This window comes from Leuresthes tenuis, unplaced genomic scaffold, assembly GCF_036924035.1.
Source record: "Leuresthes tenuis unplaced genomic scaffold, fLeuTen1.0.hap1 SCAF_5, whole genome shotgun sequence".
Lineage (NCBI taxonomy): Eukaryota > Metazoa > Chordata > Actinopteri > Atheriniformes > Atherinopsidae > Leuresthes > Leuresthes tenuis.
The window spans coordinates 10,683,170-10,699,080 of record NW_027325359.1 but is presented as its reverse complement, the minus strand read 5'-3'; the positions used below and the strand labels follow the sequence as shown (position 1 = coordinate 10,699,080).

At 38.5% G+C, this 15,911-nt stretch overlaps 1 protein-coding gene across 1 annotated transcript in view; it reads left to right on the top strand.

The window, feature by feature from the left end:
- megf11 (multiple EGF-like-domains 11) overlaps positions 1–15,911 on the top strand; it is a 73,461-nt gene that overhangs the window by 25,964 nt on the left and 31,586 nt on the right. Inside the window, exon 6 of the mRNA XM_072385927.1 lies at positions 1,846–1,938. Within this exon, the coding sequence (XP_072242028.1) occupies positions 1,846–1,938 (93 nt within the window). The remainder of the gene's footprint in view (positions 1–1,845; positions 1,939–15,911) is intronic.

Sequence of the window (15,911 nt, the reverse complement as noted above, 5' to 3'; positions counted from 1 at the left end):
AATTGTACTTGTTGGTCTTCTTGTCACTGACAAAGTGCTCCCAAAAAACAACGAGAGACTAGACAGTTCAACTTTATGGTGCATTTAAAAAACTGTAGTATGACTGGGAGAAAATATTGAATTTAATAATATTGCATGGCCATCACCAATTAGCTTCATTGTTCCTTGTTCTGATAACACCTCTGCATAATGAGTTAGATTAGCCTTTTATCTAGATGAAAGACTCAATTTTCCAACAGATTCCTTAGACATGAGTTAGGCAGAGTGTTTCATGAATTTCAATTAAAATGAAAGACCTACCTCCTACTTTATTATGCCTTCCCTTCAGTACACCGGTTCAGATCTCAGGAGAAGGGTGCGTTTTATCCTGTCTCCCATATTCAAAACTTAATTTCCATATTTCTTTTTTTCTGAAGGATGTGAGACATTTGCATTTCCCTGTTCTTGCGGATCAGAATTTGCTGATTGAAACTAAATGAAATCAACTCATCATGGTGACATTGAATTTGTCTCCTCTTCCCTTTGAATACTCTGCATACTGTGGACTCATTGATTACAGGTAGTCGATCTCACTACCTTCGTCAGCATAAATGCTGGAGCTCTTCCTCCTTTTCTTTTTGCCGGCTTACTGTAATTAGACAATTTCTGCCAAAGCACTGATGCTCAGAAATCTGCCCTGAATTATCTTTCCATCTCTGCTTTTGCTTTTTTTTTGCTGTGGGAGCATTTTGCAATTACCCATGGCTGGTGGTTGTTTGGGATTCACTCCTCTTTCTCGTCTCTTGCTGCATCTCATGTGCCAGTGGTGGATCCTAATCGAAGCCTGATTGAGTGATAATCAATAGCAACAGTGATCAGGCCTGCAGCCAGCCCCTGCTGACCTCTCTGCCTGCCGTAGTGTTGTACACAGAGCTGCAATCTTCATTCAGGCTTTCGGTTGTTAGAAAAATTCTCGTAGATGCTCTCCAGCCAAGACATAAACAAAATGTAGCAAACAAAGCAGGCAGAACTTGGAGGGAGTGTTATATGAGGTCTGATCAGTTAAGGGGACAGACTGTCTGTTCTGCTGCCCTTGGATTGTGTATCATCCCTTCACAGGCCATGTTAGTGGACTGCTGATTCCCATCAGACGCAGTTTCACTCTCTTCGTATTTGCCTGCTTTCCTCCTTCCCCAGATAAGAGCCTGCTTGTCTTAGCCCTGCTGGCCAGATGACCTTGGCTGCCAAATATTTATGAATGCTAAATTATTATTATTTTTTTAGTTATATTGTTCCTAACCAAGAAACACTGAAGCACAAAAAAAACAAAGCCCATCATACAAACCCTTTGCGATTCTTGTGAGTGCTCTTCCAGGAATTCTAATGCCGAGCTGATCAGTTTGGTGTTGTGTTGCTCAATATGAATGATCGAGAAATCTGCACATTTTGTAAACACTGCAGTGAACCTGCGACATTTAAACTTCCCTGTATGGCAGAACATTAGAGATGATTTACAATGTTTCCATCATGACTCAGCCTACTGATAACCACTCATTGTGGAAATTAACACTATGTGATAAACCAAAATGTTAACCAAAAATTGGATCTCTTAACAAATCATTTATCCCAGTGTCAAGTACTGGAGATGGATGTCGAATATGAGTGCCAAAGCTAAGATTTAGTCCCATTCCGGAGACATTGAGTGTTCAATTTTATGGGCCATTTTCTTTCAGTCGTTTTCTTGGTGGTTTTAATTATGCTGTTTATTGGAAGTTTAATGATCTTTTACACCCTGCTTTATGTGTGTGTGTGTGTGTTTATGCAATTAATTAATTCCATTGACGAGATCCTGTCTCTGTGTCTCAGCGCTGTGTACAGAGGAGTGTGTCCATGGTCGCTGTGTGTCTCCTGATACATGCCAGTGTGAGCCTGGATGGGGAGGGCTGGACTGCTCCAGTGGTGAGTACACTTTCCTTATAAACCTACAATAAGTCACTTAGACTCATTTATTCCTAAATTGGTCTCACAGCCAGTAAGTCCATAAGACTTTGCTGTGAGTCTGTATTGCCTCAATATCCGTCTATCTCAAAGCTGCTCAGCTTTGTATCCTCTCTTCTTAGCAAACACAGCCAATGGAACAGGTAAGTCACTATGAACTCATTTTCATTTGCTGGAAGTGGAAGTGATTTGCTTGATGAATCTAGCGGATGGATGGATGGTTGCATCCCCTTGTGTCTACCAAACTCTGTGATGGTCATACATATGATTAGACTGGTGCCTATGACTACAGTACACCATTGTGCTGGCCTGTCTGTTTACTGGGGTTACATTGGCACCAGAGCTATATGAGAGGGTGGAGTGGGGCATATCCATCCTGCAATCAGCTAAATACTGAAGCCTGACTGAGACCAAGCACAAGCAAAGAATATACTCTGTAGTGAAATGTATATCTGCATAGAAATATGCATACAGGAGGCCTTATTCTTCAGGACAGAGACAGTACTCATGACCCAGTCACCGTTTTCTGCATCAATATTTCTGACCTCTTATTCACAACTTCAACAGTTCACCCACGGTATTATTTTATTGCTATTTCCCATTGCATATTTAGGAATGAGTAATGATGGATAAAATCATATCAGTAGTGTTACTGTAAAGATCTATGAGTTTTCATTAGTAAGAGAGCCATTCACTGATTAGCAGCTGTGTGTAAATCAGCTGCCCTCACTGCTGCACCAGCCTGTTGGAGGTGGATTCATGGGTGTAAATGACAAGCCTGAGCTGTTTGCTGCTGTTTGCTTCGACTCGCTCTTAGAGACTAGTGAGGGTCCAGTGGGGTAGATGTGAGGTTTAGGGCCCTCGGGGACACTTGTCCCTCTCTTGGTTAGTTAGGAGTGCAGCTATGCGTGCCTTTCTGCCTGCAGGTGTTTAGCTAATCCACCTTGTTAAAACAGACTTGATGATTGAGACAGAGGCATTATTCATAACTTTAGATTTCCATACCAGGCAAGATTCCAGGCTTTTTCATTTATGAGCTTTCATCTGTAGAAATTAGGAATACGTGCCAATTTTTAAATTAAACGTGCCCTCCTTTTCCTTCGTGTAAATGGTTCATGCTTTTCTTTTTTTTCCCTTTTTGTCTGTCACTGTAAATTTAACTTTCACCCAGCATAGATAGTGTGGTTTAGTAAAAGTCTGTTTGTGAGTGGAGAAGCACAAACTGACAACCAGTAAGTTTCACACTATGAATGTCACGTTTTGTTTGCTCTTTATTTTACCATTGTGTTTGAGTTTAGGTGTTTGTGTTTGTTTCAAAAGCCAGTTCTCTGGTAGACTCGCTGGGGTGAGGGCAGAATGAGTTGATCACATGACAAAGGATGCGCAAATGTGATAAAAAGTGTGTCGCCCAAGCTTGGAGAAGAAGAAAAGGGCTGCCGTGGGATGCTCTGCGGACTAAAGCTGAAGTGACAGCCTTTCAGCCAGTGATTTGGAGCTGGATCAAAGGCTTGGACCTAGTTTCTGGAGCAGCACCCACCAGGAAGCAGTTTTGTATATAGGTCAGGTGGTGAAAATAAAGAGTCTAAGTATTTGTAGCCAGAAAAGAGAAAACAGTCAGGTGGGATAGAGTCAGTAAACTGTGTTGGTGAAGGCAGACGAGAGATATCGGCAGTTTTTCTTCCTGCTGGTGTCCACCTGCTGTAGCGAGAAGACATTTCATCCTCCTAGTGGGCCTGAGGCAACAGTCCGACTGAGACCAGCTTTGCCCTGTGACCTGCCTAGAGTCCTGAGGTGTCGCAGGCTCGCCTCAAAGACATGCTGGTGGACAGATAAAACAGCAAAACAGCATGTTGACTGCTGTCTTAGTGGGAATTTGGAGCATTCTGAACAGAGGCTGAGTTGTCTCTGAGTGATGAATGATTAATTGTTGCTGTTTGTCAGTGTGATCACTGTAGTGCCTGAGAGTTGTGTTTGTGGATTGCCGTCTTGAATATGTTACTCTAATAGTACGTTATAAATTCAATGGTTATTTTTTGTTGTTGTTGTTGTTTAACAGTTAGGGCACTAAGAGTGGCCTGTATCTGTTCGTGTTTGTTTTTGTCTGTTTTTCTTTGTTATCCTTCTCGTCTTTTTATATTAAAAATTCAGTGTTTGTCCCATCTGTCATTGTGTGATCTATGTTTTGTCGATAGTCTGTCATAAAAGAAACAACACTGTTTTGTTTTTTTAAGACTGTTCTCAACAGGATTTACACATGTAAATAAAAGGAAAAAATGATGACAAAATGTTCAACTCAATAAACCAGGGAAGGCGGCAGTATTTGCAAAGGCAATTCAGTTAAATGGAGCTCCACTCATAGGACTGAGCAGTATGTCTTTAGTCATCTTAGTTAGTTGATGTATAGTGCTCGATTTTGAGAATGTGGTGATGCTATTGGATACATTCCACAGCAATATAGTATGTGCTGGTGAAAAGAGCTGCACAGAATGAGGGTGAAATCAAATCTTTGTATGATATTATGAGTTTATTGAATAAAAACTATATTAAGGTTTTTTAAAATCTTATGAGTTTCTTGGGTTTAAAAGTAGACTTTCCTTTTCTGTAGCTGCAGAGAAATAATCAAGTCCTCTTTTCTTCATTGCAGTGTACTTTTCAACACTTGCCGATTTAATCCTTGTGACGAGCCTGTCGCACAGGGTCACTATATACTGCAGTAATAACAGCTTTCAAATAAAGAGAGTGATAAAGATGGATGCTATATGCACAAGGTATATTTAGCTATGACTGCCATCACTTGAAAAAATATTAGGTGTAATGAAGCATTGATTTCATGTGCGTCAGTCAGATAATGATATGTTCCCAGTGCTCAGAGGGAAGAGATGGTCACAAATATGGAGCTTTTAATGTCTCTTCTCTTTGCCGACATTGGCTTTTCTATCCTCTGTTGTGAGTCTAAAGATCAATGCTACCAAGATAAGCACCTGAAAAGTCCGAGGAGCAGTAGAGCTTGTTAACCACAAAGTATCCTTTGTGTTCTTGGAAGAAATCTATCACACTTAAGAGCCAAATCTAATGTAGCTGGCCAGCCGTGGTCCACGAGGTTACTCTCAATGTACTCAAGGGCTAAAACATCCAATGTTGTATGTGCTGTACCCATGATTAATTGATAAATGTGGCTTATGAATGGTTTCTTATGGGCTATTGCACCAAATGAGACGCTACATGCTTCTTCTGTAAGATTTAAGTAAATTATGTATTTATTTCTATTAGGTTTAAGTATTTGGGGTTGTGATCACAACGGTCTAAGTCAAACAGAAAGGGCAGATAAATGACTTCAGCTTCATTAGCTTGTTTTGTATTAGATTACAATTCCCCAACCAGCAAAAGCACAATATGAAAGGGCAACCAGACCAAAACATTTCTGCTGAACATAGCTTTGGCTTGAAAAACACACTGTTGAGAACTCCCTTTGGCACATGTCAGCAGTGTTTACATAGGTAAACAGGGGTGCATCTGAGCCAGATAGTCCCACAAGAACAAGAGCAGGGCATTAACATAAATGGCTGTCAAAGGCCAAGAAACTGAACCACATTGAACTTGACAGAGATGCACACAGAGTTACTTGACGTGTGTGCCAGTATGTGTTTATGTGTCATTCAGCAGTGTTAAAAACAAGTCACTTTTTTATAGATGATGCTTTCATGTTAAAAAGTGAGACTTCATCTCCAGCTTTTGAAAAAGAAGTCTACATCGATTGAATTTCTCATTATACAAGCATGTAAAGAGACACTTTGGGGAGAACTTTGAATATTATAAAAGTATGAATCTGAAGGGGTTCCTTGCTGCTTATAACAGTCGATGCCAACTGCCTCATTCATTTTGGTAGATCAAAGCACCCAGGCGATGGTATTTCTCTCAAGGGGACAGAAAATGGACCGATCTATAGTAGCTCATGCCTCTGTGTGAATGTGTGTGTGTGTTATATGTTATTGAAGCAGTGCTTTGCTGCACAGACTGGGTTTTATTTCTGTGTACAGCACTGTGTTCCTCGGGAGTGCTGCAGCCAGTTTAAGAGCTGCAAAGTAAAGTAAGTGACAGCATTACTGACTCCAACTTAGCAGATATCTATTGCACCAGCATTTCTCCATGAGTAAATAAAACCATCCATCCATTTTCTATACCCGCTTAATCCAACTCAGGGTCATGGGGTGGCTGGAGCCTATCCCAGCTATTATTGGGCAAGAGGCAGGGTACACCCTGGACAGGTCGCCAGTCCATCACAGGGCCACACAAATGAGACAAACAACCATCCACGCTCACACTCACACGTAGGGACAATTTAGAGTCACCAATTAACCTGACATTCATGTTTTTGGGCGGTGGGAGGAAGTCTGAGTCCCCGGAGAGAACCCACACATACATACACGGGGAGAACATCCAGGCTCCACACAGAAAGGTCCCAGTCGGGATTTGAACCAGGAACCCTCTTTCAACATGATATCTGCTGCTACAATTATATGTTAAAGGTTGTGTTTGGAGTTTTTGACCAATGCATATGAAGTCTGTACTTTATACGAATGTCACATGAGTAAAACTCCTTAGCATCAGGTTAAATGCAGTGGGTAAACGTGGCGAAACTGAATTCATGTTAATCCAACTTGTTGCACCATAAAACAGTCCATCATCTTTTCTTAAACCTAAGAAAAGAAAAATGATTTTGTCTCATAATCCAGACCAACTAGCAAGTACAAGTATTTCTATACCTTAAACTAATCAAACTAATTGAACATACAACAGTAAACTGTGAGTGCAAAGGAAATGGGAAACAAGGAAGGGTAAACATAACATTCAAACTTATCTTGTATTCTCATCATTCTAAGTATCTTCCCACAACTGACTTATGAAGACCTTCTTCTGCTTATAATGGCCCAGTAGGACATCAGGGCATTTTTGCCAATGACTAGCAGGCTGTAGTCACCGTCACACTGATGGATCATACATCTTTGTGAAGTGTTACAGTAATGTGAATAACCAACAAATTCAACAGGACAACAACATCAGATAAAATCAAAGAAAAATAAATAAAAGCAAAACATTACTATCGATGTAAAAGTGAGTCGGCCATGTAAAGCCAATTAAATCGTTTTTCATTTAATTTTTCCTGTCCACTATATTCTAATTCTAATCTCAAGATGGGATCTTTCAACCACAATAACAATAGCTCTTATGAAAGGTAGTTTGCATTTCAAATGCTATTCAAAATAAATTACTAAAACATTTGCTACCATAAAAATGAGAGAAATAGACAGTTCAGATTCATGGAGGATACAAACAACCTCGCCGATCTGCAACTAAATAAAAACTCAATTAAACCAGTATTTGAACAAAGTGTACACATCAACAGAATTATTTGTCTCCATGGCTGCTCCTCTAGCGTATCTACATAATTAGTTTTTACATAGTTTATATATTGAGCTAATGCCATACTGGAACCAACACTGGTCCAGTACTAACACAGTATTTGTTTGTTAAAAAGGCATTACCGTTAGTTTTATTCTGTATAAGTGAAGTGCACATTTTACACTAAATTTTTATGTTTTCTCCTCTTAAAATACTGTCTTTTTAAGTTATGTTACAGCCAATGATTTCACAGTAGGCTGCATTATAGATGTTACTAAGTAACTTGATTATACATTCCTGATACTTCAGCTGAGACATTAGCTGAAATAGTACAGCCTAAATGAGTAAATCTCTACTTTGACTCGCAGTCCAGTAATTATCAGAAAGAACTTAGGAAAGACTTTGTTGGTTTTAGTTTGTTGTGTGCCGTTTAAAACGTTTTCCCAGTTAAACGGAGCAGACTGAGGATGTGGATTTCACTGCTCGGGCTCTGACAGCTTGAACTTTCAGGATGTGCCTCAGACAGCATGCCTCTCTGATTTTTCCTCACATTTCTCATAGTGACTTATGAGTGGTGTAAATCACTGTGCTGAGACTTCAAGTGACTGATATTGAGTCCATCAGATGAAATGTGGCGAGCGCACGCACATACACGCACACTCTCACACAGTGTAGCTTGGAGCATTCTTAACTACTCATGCACACACACTCATGCACAAACACTAATACTCATGGTGAATTACATATTGATGAAAATATTCTTACTAGCAATCACCATTTTTGCAAGACTCAGGATCAACTGTTTCCATAACATTTTCTGTACACATACGCCTCATTGGTCAAGTGTGCAGATTGACATTGCTGGACCCTGAAAACCATCCCATTTTTTGCACCTTCCCATTAAGCAGGATTTATTATGCCCCAAGAGCTCACTGCACCATTACCTTTGGGAGAATAGCTAAAAATGTGTGTGTATGTATGTGTGTGTGCATGTTCATGCATGTGTAATGTCTTTGCATTTAACCTGAAAACAAAAAGCTGCTAGATACTGTGGCATATGGCGGTGATGGTTACGATAACACAATGTAAAGACCTGCTGGTCATTATCACAGTGGTTCTTGTCATTAGTCAGCGTGAGAGAGTTATGAGCTCCTGGAACACACTGCTGAGATCTGAAAGCCCACTTAGATGGCTTGATTTAATAAGGGCATTAAAAAAGCCTTATCTCCTGTCCGTAAGAGAAGGTCACTGTGTCTAAAATAGCTGAAATGCTATGATAACAGTTTAGAGAGATAAGTTATTGCCTGAATACCAATGTAGAACAAAGCTGATTTAGGTTCATTTCACAGTTTATAAGTTACACTTGAGTTGTGGTCCACAGACGTATTTGTGAAGATTATATTCAGTTGATTTTTTTAATCTTTAGTCATTGCTTTTGATGACCTTGTTCACAGTTGACTGTATAATCAACATAATTCAACACAGTGTCACGACAGTTTGTTAAACTATTACAAAATATGATCTACTGGTTTGTGTTTTTGGACACAATTTACTGTTTTTTTCAAGTCCATCACCACAAAATAGCTGAATAAGAGTGTTGTTTCATGAAATTTTGTAAAACAGTAAGGAAAGGAGTAGTTTTGCATGATCTGCCAAAGATATAAACAAGGTTAAGGCACACCTAAAAGAATAATATGACCATTTTTATTTTATAACTATAAATGTTGCAATTTACCAAAACTCTGGTCTCCGCGATTCGACACACCGCTCACGGTTTTAAAATGCTCAACAGTTCTGTATTATGAAGGCTACAGTGACAGATATTTCCATTCAGACTTCAGCATTATCATTTTTTTTCATGCTTTTAGAGATCTGTGAAATGCAGAATGAAAAGAAGAGAGATGATTAAAAATGGTATAAAATGGTAAATGGTTTGCACTTATATAGTGCCTTTTTAACCTTTACTGGGTTCTACAAAGCGTTTTACTTTTTTTCCTCATTCAACATTCACATTCACTCATACAGTGCCTCTTCTTATTCAATGCATGCAGCCCCTTTTTCTCTGTCATACACACTGATTAACACATCAGAAGAAATGTGGTGTTTAGTGTTTCTCCCAAGGACACTGTCCTATAGAGGGGCTAGAAATCGGCCTTCTCGCACCTTAGCCATGGCTGCCCCAATAAAAGTCCAAAGTTTTGTGAATTATTAATCCTCTTTTACCTTCTGTCATACTTTATAACTCCCACAAGCCTTTGTCTTAGTATTGCTGCTTTAATAACATGATACTTTTTTAAATAACCCCTCAAACTGAAGCTGTGAGCTACTGTTGTCCAGCTGTAACCCTCTGACTCAGCGATGTCTCAAGTAGCATTGTATTAGCAAATATTATTTAAACCAAGCTTTGAGGACCATTGAGAATCTTTTTTTTTTTTTTTTAATAACTTTAGGCTTTTATGTTGTACCTTTATGTTTATCAGGGTTCACCACAGTTGTTTGGGTGTCATGTTGCAATGTCCTTGGTTTGCTTTGGGAGAGGAAGCATATTAGCAGTCTTTCTTAGATCCTGTGGTGCACCTGCAATCTCCTGATGTTTAACCCTGGACTTCATTGGAGTGTTGCAGTGATTACAGGCCGTCCTCAGGGACATTGATTGTCCTGCTCCTCCCAGGCAAGCCCCACACAATGCTGACGAATGAACTCATGGCCCTGCCAAGTCCAATTAACTGTCAGTGCCGCATCGACGAGCTCCTCCGTTTGTTGAGAGTGAAGAAAAACAAACTTTTAATCAAATTTGCCTCCAGGCCCTGGGGTATTTGGGGTTGTATTTTGCATTCTACTGTGTTCTTCGTTGCCTGCAGTCATGCCATCCTCTTAGAAGGTTATATTGCATGTTGTTTGTGTGAAATAGTTGTTTTCCTTCACCTTACTTAATGGCAGTCCTGTGTTACCACAGTCTGTGACTGATGATGATTATATCAAGATTATACAACCACAAAGTAGAATGACAAAGTGCTTGGAACCTGGTATGGTCAAATCATACAAAATGTATTATTTCTTATAGGCACTGTCTTTGTAAAAGACAAAAAAATATTCACAGCAAACTATTGTGTTTGTTTGGCAAGAGTTCATTGCAGTATGTTTGCATTCTCCCTAGTGGCTGCATGGAAGTCAGTGTGGGGAATGTCCACAACTACCTTTGACTAGCTTATCAATAAAAGCTCCTGTTTCGATTTACAGAGTAGTTTGTGCATTAACATCTAAACAAAATACCCTCTGCTAATTCCACCAAGGTCGAGATAAACAGCTCTCCTCTTCTCTTATTAGAGTAATGCGGACATTAAAAGCCCAGAAATTCAATTAAATCGGTGGGTTTTGCCACAGAGGGAAAAAAAAGAAATGGACAAAACACATAGACGCTATCACAAAGCCAGGCCCACAGTAAGAGGAACAAAGAGTTGTAGCTGGAGATCTAGACATTGACAAAATGGCATCTGGATGATAAGGATCAAAGGAAATTTTAGTGGAAATGTAATCATTACCAGACACAAAGATCCATTCATGAGAATTCAATCTGAGTCCTGCAGAAACTGATCCCAAATTAATTGTAAAGCTGAAATAAAACAGCATAGGTTGGTGCCACACACGTTGTCTTTTTGCACACGTTAGCTGAGCACACGTCAGCAACTAATCTCAAGTGTGAGCAGGAAAGCAGACCTGTAGAAATTCATCGAGTCCTGTAACATGCACTTTATTGAGACCTTTCACCTGAGTTTGATGGATAAAAGACAGAAAATGCTGAGTTACTGGTTCAGGTACCCAAATTCACAAAGTGACCACTGAGAAATTAAATTGGCAAAGAAGCTTAAAACCGACTTTTTTCGACCTTGCTTTATAAACATTGGCTTATACAGTATTATAATTCTGGGTCTTGCTTCCGTTTCCTTTGCTGCATACTGCAGCTTGAATGACAAACCCATCCTCTGTCACAGAACAAAAGGAGGGTTAAGGTCCATGGATCAATATTAGCAGTCCTTTCACTGACTCTGAAATAAGTTTGGAAAGGATTTTTTTTTCTTGTGTTTGTCCTCTTTAATCAAAAAATGACCAATGATTTAATCTAATCTTAAAATATTTTAAACTCTGTTTCTTTTTTCAATGTTAAAGCAGCGCAGTCTAAGATCAAGCATTTATCCCTGTGCCGACTCTGCTCTTCCCGGATTGTTTGATTAGTCTCAGCTGTCTCCTAAATGTAACTCCAGCATCTCTGTCCTTCTTTCTCTGGATAGCTCTCACACAATGCTCCATAAGTTGCTGTTCTATACTTTTCTCTCCGCTTTAACTTTGAGAATCGGCGAGAATAATTCATGTGCCTAGCGAGTTTCAGAGCTTGGGATAATAACACTGCTTTCACAGCCAGCAGTTCATTTGAGATGAACTCCTGGATTTTCTCTTTTCGTCTTTTTTTCCTTCCTTTTTATGAGAAATCCTCCAAACGGTCCATATGAAGGTGGTGGAGGACTCATTTTCTGCAGTTTTTCCACATTAATCAAAGGCTACAGGAGATGTTTTCCTGTTTATGTTCTGTGTCGTTACACCATTGCGTATCCATGCAGTTCTAATGCGCTGTTTTGGTTTGTTTCAGTAATTGAAGTATTTCACAAAATTCACTGCTGACTCACTGCTGGTATCGCTAAATTGTTTTTGTGAATGTAAGAATCTTCAGTAATAAAATGCAAATAAACAGATATTGTACCAGAATATTTTAACAGAATATGAAAAAATAAAACAGATTAATAAAAGTAAAACTATACAAAAAAGATATTCCCCTATACACAAATATCGGCACCCATATTTAATTTGTGTGTACGACATATGTAAAAAATGACAGCCTTTGTACATTTTGCACATTCATTCAGAAGCTTTGGACAACTCTTCCATCACATTTTCCTTTCTTTTTTTTTTAGTTTGCAGGAGTTTATCAGATTTAGGTCAGATCTGATTGGTTCAACACATTTCACTTTAGAATTTCTTGATCATCTTCTGATTTAATCATTTCTCTAATACATTCAGTGTCTCCAGGAGCAGACGCAGCAAAGCAGTTAATGGCATAATATCATTTTTCATCATTGCAAAACTTTACTTTGATTTCTTCTGATTTCTCATTTTCCCTGTAGTTCTGTAGCTTATCTATGAAAGTTTTTGCAAACATTAGACTTGCTTTTTGTGCATCTGGCTCAGTAGAGGTGTATTCTCTGATTTTTGCTTTTGGAGCCCTATTTGTTTAGTGTGAAGCTTATATGGGCAGAAACCCCACACAGACTGCTCCAAATAACCCCAATGTCTTGCATGCTAATATATATATATATATATATATATATATATATATATATATCAACAACATATATATCTTGCCATTGTAATGTTTGTATGAATTGTATTGTGTAAAGAAACCCTCATTCAGTATTTCTTTCAGCTTTTGTGAATCAATAATCCAGTTGTGTTTTGTGTCTAGTTTTTATTTCAGTATATGAACTGTGTTACCCTCAACAATAGTTTTGCTGTCCTTCTTATGAGTAGAACAAATGTTCAGGAAAAAGACAGAGAAGTGTGTGGATAGGTAAATAGAGGCCTGGAGAACTTTTCTTTTACAATATCTGTCAGTTTGTTGGCATAATTGGCGGTCAGGCAGGTAGAAACTCACCCCATCAAGATTAATGGCTTCATGATGAACATTTGCTTAATGAGAGATCATTAAAAAGCAATTATCCTTGTGTTTTCTTGTGTGTATCTGTTCCTGTATTGTTGGGATTAATTTTGTAGGCAGACTGATTGACTTTCTTCAAGCTAAATCATGTTTATTGTTTACATTGAGGGACGTGTCCATATGCTGTAGCATGTTAGATACATAAAATTATTTGAGTAAGCAACCAACAAGCATTTTTTTTCTTACAAAACGCCACACAGAGGAAACACACAAAGGTGTAAACAACAAAAGAGTTTCACTTTACTGTTATTAACTGGAGACCCGTCCAATCTGCACCCCCTCCTCTCACCCAATGGCATCTGGGATGGGCTCCAACCCCCCCACCCGCGACCCTGAACTGGATTAAGCGGGTATAGTTGGAACAGAGATTTTAAAAAACCTGAAATCTTATTTTCTCAAGGAGTCTCCATTTCTTCCAGTGCTCTTTACTCCTCAGAATGAGGTGGTTTTGGCTCAGTAGGAAATAGAAAATATGGCACCCCACATTTCTACACATTGATAAGCAACATTTGAATCAAAATCAAAATATCATTGGGACTTTCTCCTTTTGTTGCGACTTTGCCGACAGTCCGGTCTGTCCAAATCATATCCTCACAGTTAAGTTGAGGTCAAGGAAGATCAAGCTGTTTTTCAAGCTTTACACATTCGGTCATGTATGTTTAAGACTGAAAGAAAGTGCATAATAGGCTTTAATCTGGATGCACTATTCATCAGTTAAAGGTCATCATCTAATCTCCTAATCACCCTCTTGACTTCTGCAGAAGAATTAAAGCCCCGACAGTATATTTTTTTTCAAGCTGTCATATTTAATCTTATAGCGTGTTCAAAATGGATTTATAAATTTTTTGGGTTTGGAGGATTTTAGAGTTTGCCATTTAGAGTTCAGAGTTTAGGGTTTGATGGCAGTGGGATCAGTTATGTCTAATGGACCTTCCTTTCATGGGAACCTGCCCATCAATCTTGTAGCAAAATAAAAATCTTGCTTGATCTTACATTTAGAACTGAAACAGTTTGTTGTTTAATTAATCAAGTAGTTGATAAAACACAATAGGCATCAGGTTTTATACCTGACTAACTACTTCAATTAGTTTTCAAGCAAAAAAACAAATATTCTCTATGATTGAGTTTCATCTCACAATCTCTATGAGTTTGTGAGAGGATTTCTTTCATGTAAAAGTAGCAATTTGCTGTTATTAAGCTTAATGATTCATTTTGACCTTTTATCAGGCAAAAAAGCTAATAGAATGAACATAAATGAATTAGCAAAATGATCAGTAATGGAGGGCTGCACGGTGGTGTGGTGGTTAGCACTGTTGCCTCACAGTAAGAGGTTTCCAGGTTCAATTTCCAGCTGGGGTGGAGTTTACATGTTCTCATGTATGCATGGGTTCTCTGCAGGTACTCCAGCTTCCTCCCATCATCCAAAAGCATGCATGTTAGGCTCTGGTCATTCTAAACTGTCTCTCAGAGTGAGTGTGTGTGTGTGGTTGTTTGTCTCATTTGTGTCTGTGTGGCCCTATGATGGACTGGCAACCTGTCCAGGCAACCTGTACCCTGCCTCTTGCCAGATGACCACTGGGATAGGCTCCAGCCCCCCCACAACCATACAGTTGGATTAAGCAGGTATAGAAAATGGAAGGATGGATCAGTAATGGAATTAAAAAAAGGAAAAGTTTTTCTTTAGTCTTAGATAAAAGTTATTTTATCTTGGTTGTGGGAGTAACCCAGAGGTTGAAATTTGATATGGGTAAATAGTGAATAATTTCATGAGATAATGATTTGTAGATGTCAGTCTGAGTGCTCAGTGTTGATCATTATGCTTAATTGTTAGTTGTGTCTGACACACTGTGAAAGCTTTTTTGTTGTGTGACATTGAATGTGGGACACAGTGGAGTTTGCCCTTACAGCTGCAGGCTGTAGGTTGTTATGTTGTTTTATATAATGTGGCATGCTGTGCTGATGGTTTTTTTTTTGTAGTTTTGCCTGGCAATTCCCCATCAGAACTAGCTTTATAACTATTTTCATTTCACCACAACAACATACATGGATAATTGATGTCAGTTGGATTGTTAAACTACATTGCTTTGAAATAGCCTACATCCCCCGATGATAAGTGCTAAATTCCCATATGTTTTCTCTGGTACAAAGCTGTATGCTCAGTGTCACTTGAAACACTCTTCATACAGTTATACTTGCACTTAGACATGTTTAAAAATAGGGTTAAATTGTTTTTGTGCAGCAGGTTTTATGCACACATTAGTGCACTATTTACATACAACTTTCTCTTGCCTCGGACCTGATTTATTAAGAGAACAATAAATGAAGCAAATGGTGTCAGGCATAAATGTCTAATTAGGATACTGAAGGTACAATAGCCCCCATTCTACAGCCCTGCGCTTTAAATAAAAGACAGTACTGGTAAAAAAAAAAAAAAATATATATATATATATAATATATTTATATATATAATATATATATATAATATATTTATATATATAATATATATAATATATATATATATAATATATTTATATATATAATATATATATATAATCAGTAGCCATAAGAAAGGCTGTCATGCTGCCACGCATTATCTCACCTTGTATTTAATTTCTTTTTTTCCACCGGGCAGGCCCCTGAATTGACAGTATCATTCATTTTGAAACACTATTTCTAAGGTTTTGTGTTATTCCTCACGCACACACTTACAGTTGTATCTATTGAACAATAACAAATGGATCTGTGGCGTTTGTTTTCTGTGATTAAT